General features: G+C 36.6%; 1 protein-coding gene across 1 annotated transcript; it reads left to right on the forward strand.

Moving 5' to 3' along the window:
- The first annotated feature begins 9,886 nt into the window (after nucleotides 1-9,886).
- LOC115966270 lies at nucleotides 9,887-16,568 on the forward strand. Its single transcript, XM_031085524.1, has 5 exons — nucleotides 9,887-10,495; nucleotides 11,353-11,615; nucleotides 12,836-13,052; nucleotides 13,152-13,473; nucleotides 16,192-16,568. Exons 1-5 carry the CDS (start codon nucleotides 10,066-10,068, stop codon nucleotides 16,262-16,264), a joined length of 1,305 nt encoding a protein of 434 aa, XP_030941384.1. The 5' UTR covers nucleotides 9,887-10,065; the 3' UTR covers nucleotides 16,265-16,568.
- The last annotated feature ends 285 nt before the right edge of the window (nucleotides 16,569-16,853 follow it).

Here is a 16,853-nt window from a genome sequence, read left to right on the forward strand (position 1 = left end):
AATAAATTTTTTTATAAAAAATGAACAAAATGACAACAACAAAAAAATAAATAAAAAAATAAAAAGGAAAAGAAGCAAACTTGCTAGGGGCATAATAATTACCATGGCTGGGGCAATTTTGTCAAAAAAAAAATCCAAAAACTTTTGCTCATTGTTCTCTTTGTGTTTTTTCCCTCAAATTTGGAGAAATTGAATTTTAGTAGACACGAAAATAAAATAGTTCAGTCTAACCAATTTTCTCTCTCCCTCATCCTTCCAACCAAATACCATTCCTATCAAATTTCTCTCATATTTTCTACTCCCTTTTTCCATCCTCCCCAAAATAATTGTAGCCAAACATAGCATGATAGTTGAACTATTTTGAGTTTGCATTGGTTTCGTCTAACTCACTCTTGAGAATATTTTATTTATTTTTTATAAAATAGTACAAAAGCTAAAAATGTATAAGATAATTGTGGAGGCTAGTTAATCAGGAAGTACTGTTAAGGCAGTACTAACTGGGCCTATAGTCCGATCCGAGGACATTAGACCATCCGAGGAGGTTTAGATAAGATTATAAGGAGAACGGAGTAAAGAGAAGAGTAGATATAATATGAGATAAATCCAACGAGCGTCTGAGGATAAAAACCATCTCGGCAACAAGTGTCCGAAGTCAGTAAAAATGCCATATTATCATGGACTTTCTTCGAAATTACATCACCACTAAGAGTTAGACGTTGGACAAGGGATAAGAAAGGAGAAAGGTAACAAATATCTTCAAAAAGTTGCTACCTTCGCATTAAATGACACCCAACCAATTCTCTGGCCGCATTAATGTGAAATTGATGCTTGAACAGTGATTAAGCAATCTTACAGCTACTAGTTAATAGTTCCGGGAGGTGCTGGATGGAACAGGAAAGAGTTTCCCGAATCTAACCTACACATGTGTAGTAAGAATAACACCAAGATTGGATTATATAACATGGGAAGATGTACTAAAAAAAGGGGATCAGAAAAAATCAAGGATTTTGAAGAATAAGACTGTGCACTCTTGTATAATTTTATTGTTTAACAAGACAATATAATATAAACACCTCAAGTTATTTTGAGGATAAATTTTCTAATTCTACTTGTGTCTAACAGTCTTAAATTACCAAATTCAATCGTTTCTCTTCTGGAATAGATCTAGTTCTTTTATCCACGCTTTACAAATTTATTGTTTGGGCCGCTTGAGTTAGAGCACAATCCTATTTTGGGTCCAATCCAATTTCAGTCCTTACAATAATATATACTAATAATAATAATAATAATAAAAGCTAAAAAGTAGAATTCGACACCTAAAGTTTCATTATAATTCATTTCAGTTTTCTAACTTGGTTTTGTTCATTTTAGTTGTCTAAGTTTCAAGTTTATTCAATTAAGGCCTCTTTGTCAACTTCCGGTACAAAAGTTTAAAAATAAATTTTGACAAATATTTTTCAAACATTAATTGGATTTTTTTTTTAATTTTAAAAATTTGAAGAAAACAAAATTAAAATTTTGAACAATTAACCGCAGCATTGAATAGGAATTGATGGAGAGACATTAATTTAATAAACTTGAAACTTAGAGTATTGAAGTAAATGAAAACAAAGTTAGAGAAATGAAATGAATTATGGCGGGAAACATTGATGGTGAGTTTTACATTTTAGTCTAATATTAATATAGGGCAAAACTTAGATCGCTATTACTTTACTTAAATATTTTTAGGAGTTTAGTTGTCTTCTTGAAAAGGAAATTGTAAGGACACAGTTCTCTGGCGGCCCAATAAGGATGTTGGGCTCGCGCATGAAAGATCCTTCACAATATGATTTGTAGAGAGTGGGCTTGAAAAGCTAGCCGTTGGTCACGGGGCGGTGCCCGGTCCTGGTTTTAGAAGAATTCGTGTAGAAAAAGGATTTGGGCTTGAACGTTTAAGCCCTACGGCATCGCATCCTATGGGATGGGCCTCCTCGGACTTGATCCGAGGACCATTAGGGTCTTACCCCGGTTACCCGACGATGGGTTTTTTCTGTAATCTCAGGTGTTGTTGAGATGTTCTCACCCAGATCGTCTCCCTTTTTTGGAGGTGGAATGGGAGTCCTCCTTTTCGATTCACTTACTTTCTTCTTTTATACTCGTCTGCGTTAACTGTCCTTCGTCCACGTGTAGGGTCAATCTTTACAAGACTGATATTTGTCCCATCAGTCTAATCCCAGAATTGTTGGGGATGGTTGATAAGGCTGCAGAGTACGGCTCTGTCAGGTGCAGAGTCTTATCTGAAAGGGTAGTAAGGATAACTTCCCCCAAGATATTTTGGATCTCCTTACAAATTCGTTCCTATACCAGTTTTACCCCTTTATTCCGGTGGGATTCTGGATCTGCCGAGGACTAAACTGTCCTCGGCTGCCTCCCAAAACTGTTTTGTGCTCTGTATTGTAGAGCTTGGGCCACAGCTCTCCTCGGCTTGGGCCTTCGGATTTTCCAAAAGCAACTGGGCCTGGCCCTTAAATTATTGGGCCCCACAATAGCCCCTCAAAACCCTGCTACCCGACTTCTTGGTTGGAAAGGAGGGTTTTGGTAAACCCGGGCCTTCAGTATGGCTTTATTTAATTCAGCCCTGCATTTAATGTGGGCGGTTTTCCACCTGTCCAGGAAACTCGCCGGTTTACCAGGTATTCCCTTTAATCCGTTTGTAATCTACTCCTGCCGTTTGGCTGTCCAAGATGCGCCTTTAATGACTTCCCTTTACGAGGCTAATTTGCGTTCGGCGACTCATCTGATGAGGTGGGGAAGTGGAACGGACACACCTTTATTCTTTAGATTCCTTTTGGAAATCTGAATGAATTTAATTCCCTTCGTTTTGCCCTTCCTATAAGAAGGCAAGCAGGAGGCCATCACTTTCGTGCAGACTCCCTCTCATCCTTCTGAGATCTGAAACCCCTAGCCTCCCTTAGCGTTCACTTAACCCCATTGTAATACACCCAATCAGAATGCGTTTACCATAACGAGTGATGAAGGAACCATACCCCTCCTCAAAGCATCGTGTTCTAATAAAACTCGAAATGGCTCGGTCAGGGCAAGGCTGGCGGAGACTTAAGATTCGTCTCACCTTCCCTTCAGCCAAAATCCGAAGCAGGGACTCATCACGTCCAACTTTCGGCGTGATTGAGTCGAGAACTCCCATCATCATTACCAACCGCTCTCTTATGAGCTCACCTAGTATGGCCCCAGCGTGTTAGGAGTCGGGACCGAGGCAGGAACTAAGTGTCTCTGCTTCTTCCTCTCTTCGTTCACTGGTGGCCCTCTCCGCCTTCCTTTCCTAGTCTTCCCAGCACCAGATCCATTCTGGTGCTTTCTCTTCTCCCTCTTTTGCTCCCTTTCTTTTTTTTCATCTCTTCTCTCTTCTTCTCCTCCTTCTTTACTCATGTCCTCCATCTTCCTCATTCATCTCCTCCATCTTCTTCATTGATTTCTTCCTTATTATTTCCTTCTCTTTCATCTTTTTCCAAAGAAAGTTCTTATCATAACATGAGCAGCATTGAGGCAGAGATTGGAGAGACTTTTGAAGACGAGTTTAAAAGACGCCTGACTGTTTACATATCTGTACTACGGATGTTATTGTTGCTTAGGTATTTTACATTTTGTATAGGCTTGTTTGAGCCCCTCTTTGTACGTTGTAATGATTTTTCGTATTAATAAAAAATTGTTGTCATTTCATTTCGCATATTCTGTCTCTTTGTTTTTATAAATTTGCAAGTACTGCTCGACTCAATAATATCGCATCTAAATCAATGACGACTAAAACCAAGATACTTAATAATAAAAAGATGTTGCCATAACTCCATAACTTTAATAGAAGTGCTTGGCACAATAAGGCCAACCAGTGAAAAGTAATACTTACCCATGCTAGCCGAGGAGAGAACCGAAGGCTTGATGCCGTGTGAGAAATAACCATCTGAAGACATATCACCCGCCAAATGAACAGCCCTCTTAGGCTACTGAATATTGGGGCGTCCCACCACCGTCCTTACACCTTTGTTGGCCTTAACCTTTTATGGTGTTTAAGCCGTGGACGGAGTAACCTGACATTTTTTATCAAGTAGCCCATTTTACAGAATTCAAACCTCTTCTTATCCAAGTAGTTGGTTTCTCCCATTGGCTTGGGTCCGAGGACCATACAAGGCCTTGGTTCTGTCCAAAACTTGTAAGGTTTATTTTTTGTACTTGGTTTCCCCATAGGCTTGAGTCCGAGGACCATGCAAGGCCTTGGTTCTGTCCAAAACTTGTAAGGTTTTTTTTTGTACTTGGTTTCCCCATAAGCTTGAGTCCGAGGACCATGCAAGACCTTGGTTTTGTCCAAAACTTGTAAGATTTATTTTTTGTACTTGGTTTCCCCATAGGCTTGAGTCCGAGGACCATGCAAGGCCTTGGTTCTGTCCAAAACTTGTAAGGTTTTTTTTTGTACTTGGTTTCCCCATAGGCTTGAGTCCGAGGACCATGCAAGGCCTTGGTTCTGTCCAAAACTTGTGATATTTCTTTTTTGTACTTGGTTTCCCCATAAGCTTGAGTCCGAGGACCATGCAAGGCCTTGGTTCTGTCCAAAACTTGTAATTTTTATTTTTTGTACTTGGTTTCCCCATAGGCTTGAGTCCGAGGACCATGCAAGGCCTTGGTTCTGTCCAAAACTTGTGATATTTCTTTTTTGTATTTGGTTTCCCCATAGGCTTGAGTCCGAGGACCATGCAAGGCCTTGGTTCTGTCCAAAACTTGTGATATTTCTTTTTTGTACTCGGTTTCCCCATAGGCTTGAGTCCGAGGACCATGCAAGGCCTTGGTTCTGTCCAAAACTTGTGATATTTCTTTTTTGTACTTGGTTTCCCCATAGGCTTGAGTCCGAGGACCATGCAAGGCCTTGGTTCTGTCCAAAACTTGTGATATTTCTTTTTTGTACTTGGTTTCCCCATAGGCTTGAGTCCGAGGACCATGCAAGGCCTTGGTTCTGTCCAAAACTTGTGAGATTTCTTTTCTGTACTTGGTTTCCCCATAGGCTTGAGTCTTGACCATGGCTTGGTTCCCAAAACTTGTGAGTACTTGGTTTCCCCATAGGCTTGAGTCCGAGGACCATGCAAGGCCTTGGTTCTGTCCAAAACTTGTGATATTTCTTTTTTGTACTTGGTTTCCCCATAGGCTTGAGTCCGAGGACCATGCAAGGCCTTGGTTCTGTCCAAAACTTGTCATTTTTATTTTTTGTACTTGGTTTCCCCATAGGCTTGAGTCCGAGGACCATGCAAGGCCTTGGTTCTGTCCAAAACTTGTGATATTTCTTTTTTGTACTTGGTTTCCCCATAGGCTTGAGTCCGAGGACCATGCAAGGCCTTAGTTCTGTCCAAAACTTGTAATTTTTATTTTTTGTACTTGGTTTCCCCATAGGCTTGAGTCCGAGTACCATGCAAGGCCTTGGTTCTGTCCAAAACTTGTGATATTTCTTTTTTGTACTTGGTTTCCCCATAGGCTTGAGTCCGAGGACCATGCAAGGCCTTGGTTCTGTCCAAAACTTGTGATATTTTTTTTTTTTGTTCGGTTCATTTTTCGACCATAAGCCCCTATACCAGGGCGGGGAAAGTTGGCTTGAGGCTGGAAGCCCCTAGAGATGCCCGTGCCCTTGGCACTGCAAGGCGTAGCCCCTAGCAGAAGCTTATGCCGGAGCAACAACTGTATGTCGCCGGAGACGGAGGAAGCCCCAGGAATTTCTGCTTGCTAGAGAGCTGACTCCACCGCCACCTGCGCCAACGCGCAAGCTTTCCCACAGACGGCACCAATTGTAAGGACACAATTCTTTGGCGGCCCAATAAGGATGTTGGGCTCGCGCATGAAAGATCCCTCACAATATGATTTGTAGAGAGTGAGCTTGAAAAGCTAGCCGTTGGTCACGGGGCGGTGCCCGGTCCTGGTTTTAGAGGAATTCGTGTAGAAAAAGGATTTGGGCTTGAACGTTTAAGCCCTACGGCATCGCATCCTATGGGATAGGCTTCCTCGGACTTGATCCGAGGACCATTAGGGTCTTACCCCGGTTACCCGATAATGGGTTTTTTCTGTAATCTCAGGTGTTGTTGAGATGTTCTCACCCAGATCGTCTCCCTTTTTTGGAGGTGGAATGGGAGTCCTCCTTTTCGATTTACTTACTTTCTTCTTTTATACTCGTCTGTGTTAACTGTCCTTCGTCCACGTGTAGGGTCAATCTTTACAAGACTGATATTTGTCCCATCAGTCTAATCCCAGAATTGTTGGGGATGGTTGATAAGGCTGCAGAGTACGGCTCTGTCAGGTGCAGAGTCTTATCTGGAAGGGTAGTAAGGATAACTTCTCCCAAGATATTTTGGATCTCCTTACAAATTCGTTCCTATACCAGTTTTACCCCTTTATTCCGGTGGGATTCTGGATCTGCCGAGGACTGAACTGTCCTCGGCTGCCTCCCAAAACTGTTTTATGCTCTGTATTGTAGAGCTTGAGCCACAGCTCTCCTCGGCTTGGGCCTTCGGATTTTCCAAGAGCAACTGGTCCTGGCCCTTAAATTATTGGGCCCCACAGAAATATTTTTAGATATTTGGTTATGTTTATGAAAATACTTTGAAAAACATATTTTTCTATTACTTTCTTACATTTTCTTAACTACCAAATAGATATATAATAAACAAATTTCAATAAAAAAATCGATATATATATATATATGGTAATAAATGCTACCTCCCTTCTAGTTTGTTTGTCCTCTATTCCATTTTAGGATGTTTCAAAATATTGTCCTATTTCTAAAAATAAAAGGTCTGTTTGGATTGAGCTTATTTTTTTTGAAACTGAAAACACTATAGCGAAATAATTTTTAAATATGTGAATAGTGCCGTGAGACCCATTTTTAATGAAAAAGTTGCTGAAATGTGTAATTTTTGGATCCGTGAACAGTGCACGAATGCACTGTTCACCGTGGAAAAGTCAACAAATGCAGGCTTAAAAAAAAAAAGGGAAAACACGGATTTTAGCAAAACGTGGACGTGGGATGTTGAATCCAAACGGGTACAAAAATTATTAGTTTACTAATATTCCTATTATACCCCTACTTTATTTTTAAAACTATTTGAAAAGAAAGCTAAGTAATAATAATAAAAAAATCGATTTAGTTGGGGCACCTTTTTAGTTGCCTCATTAAGAATAACTATTTTTTAAAAAGCTAATAAATTTATTTAAGGATAGTTTTGTAAATTTATACATTTTTATAAGGTAAATAAGACAATAAATGATGTTCTCTTAAAAAGTTTGACTTTTCAAACAGGACAAACAAATTGGGACACAGAGAGTAAATAAAAAAGGTTGAGAGAGAAAGAAAGAGGATGGTGACATATGGGTTTCCTTATCAACTCCACTCCATGGTTCAACGAATGCGAATGGAGATTATTCAGAGATGACAACTGTGTCTGAATACTCCCAACGTCTAAAAGGTTGTGGTTGATTAATGGGTTTACAATACTCCTAACATTTAAACTTTTATTTTACAATACTACACATTGAAATAATATAAAATAAAATAAAAATATTCTCACTTCTCTCTCACAGAAAGCACGCTCATTAAACTACAAGCAAACCCACTAATCAACCATAACTCATAGCAACCCACAGATCTTCAGCAAACCCACAGATCTCCACCGCTACACGAACCCTATCGGAACCACCACGCACGATCTTGCCATGATTCACAGCGACCACCTTGCATAACCTCGCTGATCTCCATTGCTGCACCCACGAACAACCCACGACCCATCAAACTCGAAACCTAACTAAACCCACAAACAACCCATCAACAAACCTCCACCCCAGGGCGATCGCCGTGAGACCCATCAACCACCGTGAGAGAGACGCATCAACCACGCACGATCCACACCGACCACAAAAATCAAAACCCACTTACCTCTACCGTGAGTCTGTGACCCACCTCATCGGAATCCACGCCATGAGTCCGTGACCCAACTCACTATAACCCACCTTGCCACGCATGGCCTCACCACGACTCACACTGTCACCTGACCCAAGCCGAAATCCACGCCATAAAATACCCACCACTGTGAGCTAAAGAGTGATGTGATGAAAGAAAGGAGTGTGGATTGGATTGTTGTGGATAGAGGGAGAGTAGAAGTCTGAGAAGAGAGACTGAAGAGAGAGAAAGAGCTGAGATTTGGAATAAAAAATAATATTTGGGATTTGGGATTGTGCTACAGTACCATCATACATTTACAATGGTACTGTAACACAATGCCAAAAAAATTTACAATTTTACAAGTTTAGCAGGCCAGCTGTTAGGAGGATTTGAGGCTTAATACTAAAATATGCTTAAATATGACATTTGCAAGCCCAGTTGTGAATGCTCTTAGAGTGGCATTATTGTTACCTAAAAAGTTGAATAGTTAAGGGGTGTTTGATATATGTACTTAAAAACATGTATTTTGTTATTTGAAAACATGTATGGAAATACGTATGAGTAAAAAAAGTGTATAAAAATATGTATCATATTGTTTAAAAAATTGAAAATATGTGATTGAATGAGTGTACCAAATGGGCTGAATACTTCTCACTGCAATGGGATCCACTCAATTCCTTTTTAACAACTGCATAAACATTCCTAAATATTTATCATTATTTCTGGGAATTACAACCAAACAGCCAATTTATGAATCCATTAATTGCCACTATTGGAGAAAACAAAAAACATTTGGTTTGTTTTAACCCCCCCCCCCCCCCCCCAAAAAAAAAGTGTTTGTGAATTCCGAGTGTAAATTCTCCAACACGTGCGCGAACATTCTCCATATTTCCTCCTTAGAACTCGTCAAACTATAGGAACAAAACAAAATGTTTCTCAAATTTTTATTTTATTTTTAATTTTGTCTCTAATATTTAAAATTTTGGATTTAAATTCATAACATTATATGAGTCTTCAAAAAGGATTTGGTGTACATCATTATTATCCTATTTTGAGTGGTGCTCACAACTCACAAGAGCTGCAAGAGAACCTATGCTAGGATTAGACTCCGGTCATTGGTCATATCCAATGTATATGGTTCCACCATTAACAAAAAATACCCCATTATTAGTTCCAAATTTCGAGACTTGATTCTCTTGGTATCCTCATAGTCATACATACTAAAAAAATAAATTTATAGTGGAGTAGGCCACTTAGGAGCCTTGATTTTGGATTATATAATTAAGTAGGAGAAATTATTAGGTCCTCAATAAGTAGGTTTTGATTGATTATTATTATTTTTTTGGGATAATCTTGAATGAATCTTTGTGATTCTCTATGAGCTTTTAATTGGGTTGTTACTCATTTATCTTTTGTTACTATTAAGGGCATACCAAAAGTTAGTTACTAATGCCTTACGCAATTTCAAAAATTACCCCTTAAATATTAATATATACATACATATATATATATATATATACATTTCAAACTGTTCTTAAAGAAAATTAAGGGCATATAGGAAAATTCAAAAAAAAAAAAAAATTGTAGTAGATATGTTATCCAAATTAATCTAAAAAAATTTCAAATCCCACCTTCAATTCCCAATTCATATGAGATGGAGGAATATACATCTATGTACTAAAAAATTATTCAATTTAATTCAAACTTATGTGTATTGATCGATCCAACAAAAATAGTATTCTTTTTACCAAAAAAAAAAAATCAATCCCGTTTTAGCCTTTTAGGTTTGAATTTTTTAAAAATTCAATCGACTTTTCTTAAAAAAAAAAAAAAAGGGTGTGATTTTCAATTAGGAAATTAATCGTTTTCTGTTCTGTATAGGAAATTAATAGGTTCTTTCTCCAAAAAAATAGGTTGGTCTTACGCATCTCTATAATAAAATTCACTTCTCCCGAAAATGGCGAAACAAAAGACCTCTCAATTGCTTTAACACAAGCACACACGGACCTCTCTCTCTCTCTCTCTCTCTCTCTCTCTTCTCATTTCATTGAACACAAGCACACAGTCACAGACACAGTGAGCTCACTACTTTTTGGAGATAGATGATGGCTTCATCGTCCTCTCAGCCCTTGAAAATTGAGAAATTGAGCTCCAATGCCTTTCCTCAGCCTCAGCTTTCAACTCAGCCTCTGCTTCAGCCTCAGTCTCAGCCTCAGCCTCAGCCTCAGTCTACCTCTTCTTCTTCGTCCTCTCAACCCTTGAAAATTGAGAAATTGAGCTCCAATGCCTTTCCTCAGCCTCAGCTTTCAACTCAGCCTCTGCTTCTGCCTCAGCCTCAGCCTCAGTCTACCTCTTCTTCGTCCTCTCAACCCTTGAAAATGGAGAAATTGAGCTCCAATGTCTTTCCTCAGCCTCAGCTTTCAGCTCAGCCTCTGCTTCAGCTTCAGCCTCAGCCTCTGCTTCATCCTCATCCTCAGCCTCAGCCTCAGCCTCAGTCTACCTCTACCTCTGCAGCACAGTACTCTTCTTCACGTAAGTCTAAACTTTTCTGGGTTTTATTTGTTTCTGTTTTTTCATACATTTTCCTTTTTGGGTTTTGATAATTTAGTCCTTAATACTTAAAGATACGAGCTTTTGAAAAATTTCTTGCTTCTTCTCTGTCCAATTTTTGTTGTTGAATATTTTAGAAAATTTTTTTAATACATTTTTTGAGCAACCAAAGGGTGTCTCACTTTCTCTGTCAAAATAATAAATAAGGGAATTTTCCTGTTTTCTGAGTGGAAATGGGGTTTGTTTATGCTATACAATTTGTTGGACTCTGTGGATGAATAAAGGGAAAAGAAAAATCAGAACTTGGGATTTGATCTTTATGTAAAATAGCTGTGTAAACTCAAATTTTACATTTTGTTAGAAAAATCAAAACTTGGGATGTGATTCTTATGTAAAATGGCTGTGCAGATTCATATTTTAATTTTTATTTGCTTTGGGGTAGGTGTTTTTAGCAAATAAGTGTCATCAAACAAACAAAACCCCATCATGTGCTAGATCAACTTATTTAATGTGTTTTTAAGGACCCAATCTGTCTTTGGTAGTGTACTTGTTCAAATAGGGGTCTAAATTCTTGATGCTTTTATTTCCCATGTACAAGATGATGTGTTTGCTTAAAGAGTAGACTAGTTCACTTTCTATTGTTATTGTAATTAAGCAATTTGTGTTCCTTTAGAATTTTCCTTCAAGGCTTCTTATAATATTGCACAGTGCTTTCTCATTGTTGATTTGTGTTTCCCTTCAAGGCTTCTAATAATATAAACAATATTTTGCTTGAATTTGTTTTGCTAGCTGTTGTAGAGAAGTATTCTCTAAAAGTTGTGTGGATGGAATTTGTTTAGGCCTTTCAGAACCAGTGATGCACAAGAACCGCCTGCAGGAATACACACAAAGGTTGGGCATTCAGATGCCAATGTATAAAACTAGAAATGAGGGAATGCAACATGCGCCAAAGTTTAGATCAACAGTGGAAGTGGATGGATGCATCTATACCTCTCCAAACACTTTTTCGCTTAGAAAAACAGCCGAACAAGACGTTGCCAAACTTGCATTGGAGCACATATTAAAGAAGATAAAGGATGAAGGATGTCCTCATATTCATGAGGTTTGTTACATCATGCTGTAAATTTAGACTTTGTGTGGTGAAACTGGAAATTTATTCTTTTTTTTTTTTGGCAAAAGACGGGAGATTAACTGTTTTGAGGTTGAAAGAAGCCTAGATTGTGAGCCTAAAAGATGCTTCTATGTGTGAAAGAATGTCTTCATGTCTGTGAAGATGATCTTTTCATTTCTATTACAATAAAGTTTTAGTGAACTTTTAGAACATTAATATGTAGGTTGCATCTTTTTTTAGGTGGATTAATTTTGAATATTAGTAATTTAATCTGGATAATAAGTATTCAAGCTAGATCCTAAGGCAAAAACGATGCTTATGTAAAAAAAGTTACCTGTTTTGGTTGCATTGTTATATTAAAGGTACAACCTTGAGCATGTTATTTAACTTTGACATCTAAGATAATTATTTTGTTACTATATATTAACTTTGGTATGGCTATTGATAAGCTAGGTAGTTTCTAAATGATAAGCTAACACGTGTTAATTATGGAGAAAAGGAGCTTTTTTCAGTTTACACTTTACTTATCAAGGTTTTTTTTTGTGCCTATTATGCTAACTTTGCAAATACACTAGTTATGTGACCAAAATTGAAACCTATTAGTTGTGTGACCACTTTTGGAACTTGAGTACTGAGGCTCGAGTTTCAATGTGAAGAACTCGAGTTCCACTAGAAACTTAAAAAAAAAATATTTTCTCATGATTTCTCCATGGAACTTGAGTCCCTGAGTTCTAAAAGTGGCCATATAACTAATATGTTTCAAATTTGGTCACATAATTGATATGTTTGCAAAATTAGCTAAACGGGCAATAAAACCCACTTATCAAGCAATGTTAATATGTTCTCCTAAATCTCATTCCCAAGACATTGGGATTTATGTGTTTCTTTGTAAGAATGGCAAGGGTTGAAATAATATCATTATGTCACTTTATATTTGTAACTCATCTAATTATGAAACTTGCACTTTACTCTTTAGGTATGTGAATCTAAGGAATCATGAATGATGAACACATATATGAAGTGTAATGTTAATGTGCTTATAAATGTCATGTAGGATCAGTTTGCTTAGAATTAGGGTTGTTTATTTATGTATGTCTGACATATTTATGTTAGATCTAATATTGATTCAACGATTGACCAAGATCTTTTTCCTTTTTTTTTTTTCTTTAAAAAAAAAATTATAAAATAACCTTTTTGTAGTTATTTTCCAGGATAAGATATTTTGCAAGTCTATCCTCAATGAGTTTGCTGTCAAGATGAACCTGGAGAAGCCTACTTACAATACTGTTAAGCTAGAACGAGAAGGGTTCCTTCCAGTTTTCATGTCTACTTTGGTTTTCAACGGTTTATGTCATACTGGTGAACTTGGTAGAAACAAGAAAGAAGCTGAACAATTGGCAGCACGTGCTGTTATTATTTCTCTTTTGGGTATCTTTTTTCTCTATGATTATTATGAAGTTGTCTTTAAACTATTTACGCCTGTGTGTTCTAAACTTTGTGCGGCTACTAATTGAGGATATAATGCAGGTAATTCTGGGTTGGGAACGGTTCTTTCTGAGATAATCAAGTCTAAAGACAAACTCTATGCTGCATTGCATAAATTGAAGGATACAAGCCATGCGAATATCAGTGCTGTACCCCAGGCTGTTGGAGTTAGTATAGGACAAGGTTCTGGGCAAGTTAGCCGTGAACTCATTTTATCAAAACCTGAACCATCTCAAGCAGTGAATTTGCCAATTGAATTTGTGCCTGCTGTGTTACCAGAGCCTTCAGATGTAGGTCCAAGTTCCTTGAAGAAGCGCCGCAAGAATAAGAAGAAACCTAACAAGAAATTGCGGTCTGACACTCAGTATGTTTTAATCTTTTCTCTCTTTTCATGTTTGGCATGATTCTTGTCTTATTTGTTGTAGGTTTCATTTGCTTGGAAATATTACTATTTTGGCTACTTCTATCTAGTGGAATACTTCATCATGAATTTCTCTTGAATCACCTCTGTCTTTTTAACCCATTTATTGGCCTGAATGTCCTTCATTGATGGTAGAGTTGATAGCCGGATGTAAGCCTTCAATTTTAGCCCTTTTCCTATGGAAATAAAATTTCAGAAATAATTCTCTTCTTTAAATTTAATTCATATTTTTGAACTAACGCTGCATTTATATACCTGATTTGCTTACCTCTGATCCTGTATGCTGACAATAATTTTCTGGGAGCTATTATTGGAGCTACTGATTTCAAAATATCTTGTCATCTAATCCTGCAATGTATTTAAAAAAAAAAATGGTAGACACAAACTGTAATAATCATATCAACAAACTTGTTAGCAGGATGCAATGGCAGCTCTTAGAAACTAGGTAAAAAGTTTGGGATAAATGTTATGAAATCTGAAACAGGGGCATCATTGTCATATTTAATTGAAAAAAATATTAATAATATTAAATCTGTATTGTTTCCAGTGTTATTAAAAGTGTGCTTGGGCATGCTTAATTCTCAAAGCTCAAAGGTCTAAGTGCTTTGCTTTGGAGAAGCAAAGCTCTTCCAATGAGGCATGCCTCAAGCACACTTTTTTTTGGTGCTTTTTGAAGAAGATGAAAGCATGCCTAGGCACAATTTTTTTTTATTAGAAAAATTAATGAATCACTAAAAATAACCACTCATTTTTGAAGGAAATGACACCAACCATTGATCGATCATAGAATCACCATTCTTAAGATTCTATACTACACAATTTTTTGTTACATATCAAAAGATTTACTATTCTTTTGCCTTTTGCTTTTATACTTTTCGATATTTTGATTGAACCATATACTTCATTTTGATCATAGCTATTACCATTATGTATTTTTATAAAGCAAAAGAGAATGATAGAAAATGTTATGTGCATATAAAGCAGAAGAGAATGATAGAAAATGTTATGTATAAGTATATACGTGACAGATGCGTGGGTATTGATATGGGTATGGGTACTATACTGATACGGGGATACAACATTTGTTGAAAAACTTAGGGTACGATACATTGGGATATGTGTATTAATTACTTATTAAATATATTTTATTTATATATCTTTATACATTATTAAGCATTTATTTATATATTTTTTTAACATATACCAATTTAAAAGCAATAATGGATTGTAAAGTGAATCCATGACCATCAAATAATGTTTAGAATACAAACCAAGATCCAAATAGTAAATAAAAGATAACTAGATAAGTATTCAGCATTGAAACCAATATATAAAACACATAAATACAAATTCTTATAAGTTTGGGTTATCTCTTACTATCGGGGGTTGGTTTACAACGATATTCAAGTCATATCACAGGTGTATCCTATATGTATTGGCACTTAAAAAAATGTTTGGGTATGTATTTAGATGTATCTGTTATGATACTGTGACTATACATATCAGATACGGGTACGTGAGCAAAAATGGAGTATCCATGCATCCTACTATGTCTGTATTATTATTATGTTGTCAATTGATAGTTATTTTCAAATTTACCATATAAAAATTTTAAGAAACTGAAATAATATATGTAAAATTTTAAGTTACAACCTTTGTGCAGTGGCACTATCCTTTGAACTAGTAGACAATATATTACTAAAGGTATCTTAGGTATCTTTCTATTAAAGGTTATCATTGATTATTTTTTATTTTATAACTTACCAATCACACGAACACACACACACGCACACACTCATGCACACTATGACATAGCTATGTATTTATGTATATAAATAATTTTGATCTAGTAAATCAAGCAAAAATTGGAAGATGTCCATCTTTAGTTAATAGATTTCTTTGTTAGGTTTAAAATATTTGTGATCTCACCAATATATGTGAAATCAGTGAGGCCCTATCAGTGCTGATGTGGCTGCACACAATCACTTCTCTCTCTCTCTCTCTCTCTCTCTATCTATCTATATATATATATAGCATAGGGCATTAGGTAAATTTTGTTATTGTTTCTGCACTATGAACCAGATTCTGAGGTTGAAGTTGCTTTATGGTTTGATACTTTGATTGGATCTATGTAACTTTATTGTTGCCAGTTAGGATCTATGTAAGTTTCTTATTGCTAGTTACTCCTTTTATAAAAAATTTCCACATCATGCTGTTGTTGATTAGTCATAAAGCTGATTTAAGCTCTTTGTAACTTAGTGAGGAAAAAAAAGATATTTTCAGGTTCTATGGTTATATTAGACTAACATGTAAATTAGATATTTGGATGTTCTTTGGATGATTATTGAGAAGGTCATAAATTAGATATTTACATAAGAAAGAGCTCTATCTTACATTTCTCTCAAATTACTTACAGGTTTTGTTTTGCAAAAGTTCGCAAATTCCTCACTAATTTTAAAAGCTTTCTTCACCATCTCTTTCTCAATTTTTCTAGGCATGTGTTGAATATCATTGAAGCTGGCAGTGGCATGCATCTTTCTTTATCTCTCTGCATTGCATGCCCTCATGCATCATAAATCTATATGTGCATATTTCCATATATATTGCTGTTCTTGTATAGGTGTTTATGTTTCTTAATTGGAAGTAAATTTGTTGTTACAGGTTGTCAATTGCCGGCTTTCCTATTACTCAAGCCCCAATAACTCAAGCTCCACCCTGTTCGGTAGCCCAATAAAGAAACTTGCTCTTATGTGTATGAATTGTGTATATATTTAGTTTAGGTTGGCTTAAAGCTGTCATATTGGGTTTAGTAAGAAATTAATCTCTCCCCATTTTATGCTTTGGAAACTTGCTCTGTAGTGTAAGTGTATATATTTTGTTTAGGTGGAATCAAAGCTCTCATTTTGAGTTTTGTTAGGCATTAGTCCCTCTCTGTTTTATGCTTTGTAATTAAAATACTTTATATGGATCTGTGTACCTGTTACTATTATGGAAAAACCTGCCACATCATGTGGTTGCATCTTGCTAATTTTTTTGTTTGTTTCTTGTTTAATGTCCTAGTGGTCATTTAGAAGGTATTACAATTTGGGTACTGATCATACGGATTGCTTCTGATGTTACTTCCATATTACGATGCTTTATTATGTGTGCAACACTTGAACATTAACATGATTCAGATAAACATGACCAATGTTTATAATGCTATTGTTTGGAGTTTTTGTTTTTAGTTGGAAATCAGTTCCACATAATGTTGCAATTTTTTTGCCTGCGTTGTGTTTGAAAATGGAAAATGCATTCATGGTGGTAAGCGTTAGCGCTATTTA

The sequence above is a fragment of the Quercus lobata genome, chromosome 11 (assembly GCF_001633185.2).
Source record: "Quercus lobata isolate SW786 chromosome 11, ValleyOak3.0 Primary Assembly, whole genome shotgun sequence".
NCBI classification, from domain to species: Eukaryota; Viridiplantae; Streptophyta; class Magnoliopsida; order Fagales; family Fagaceae; genus Quercus; species Quercus lobata.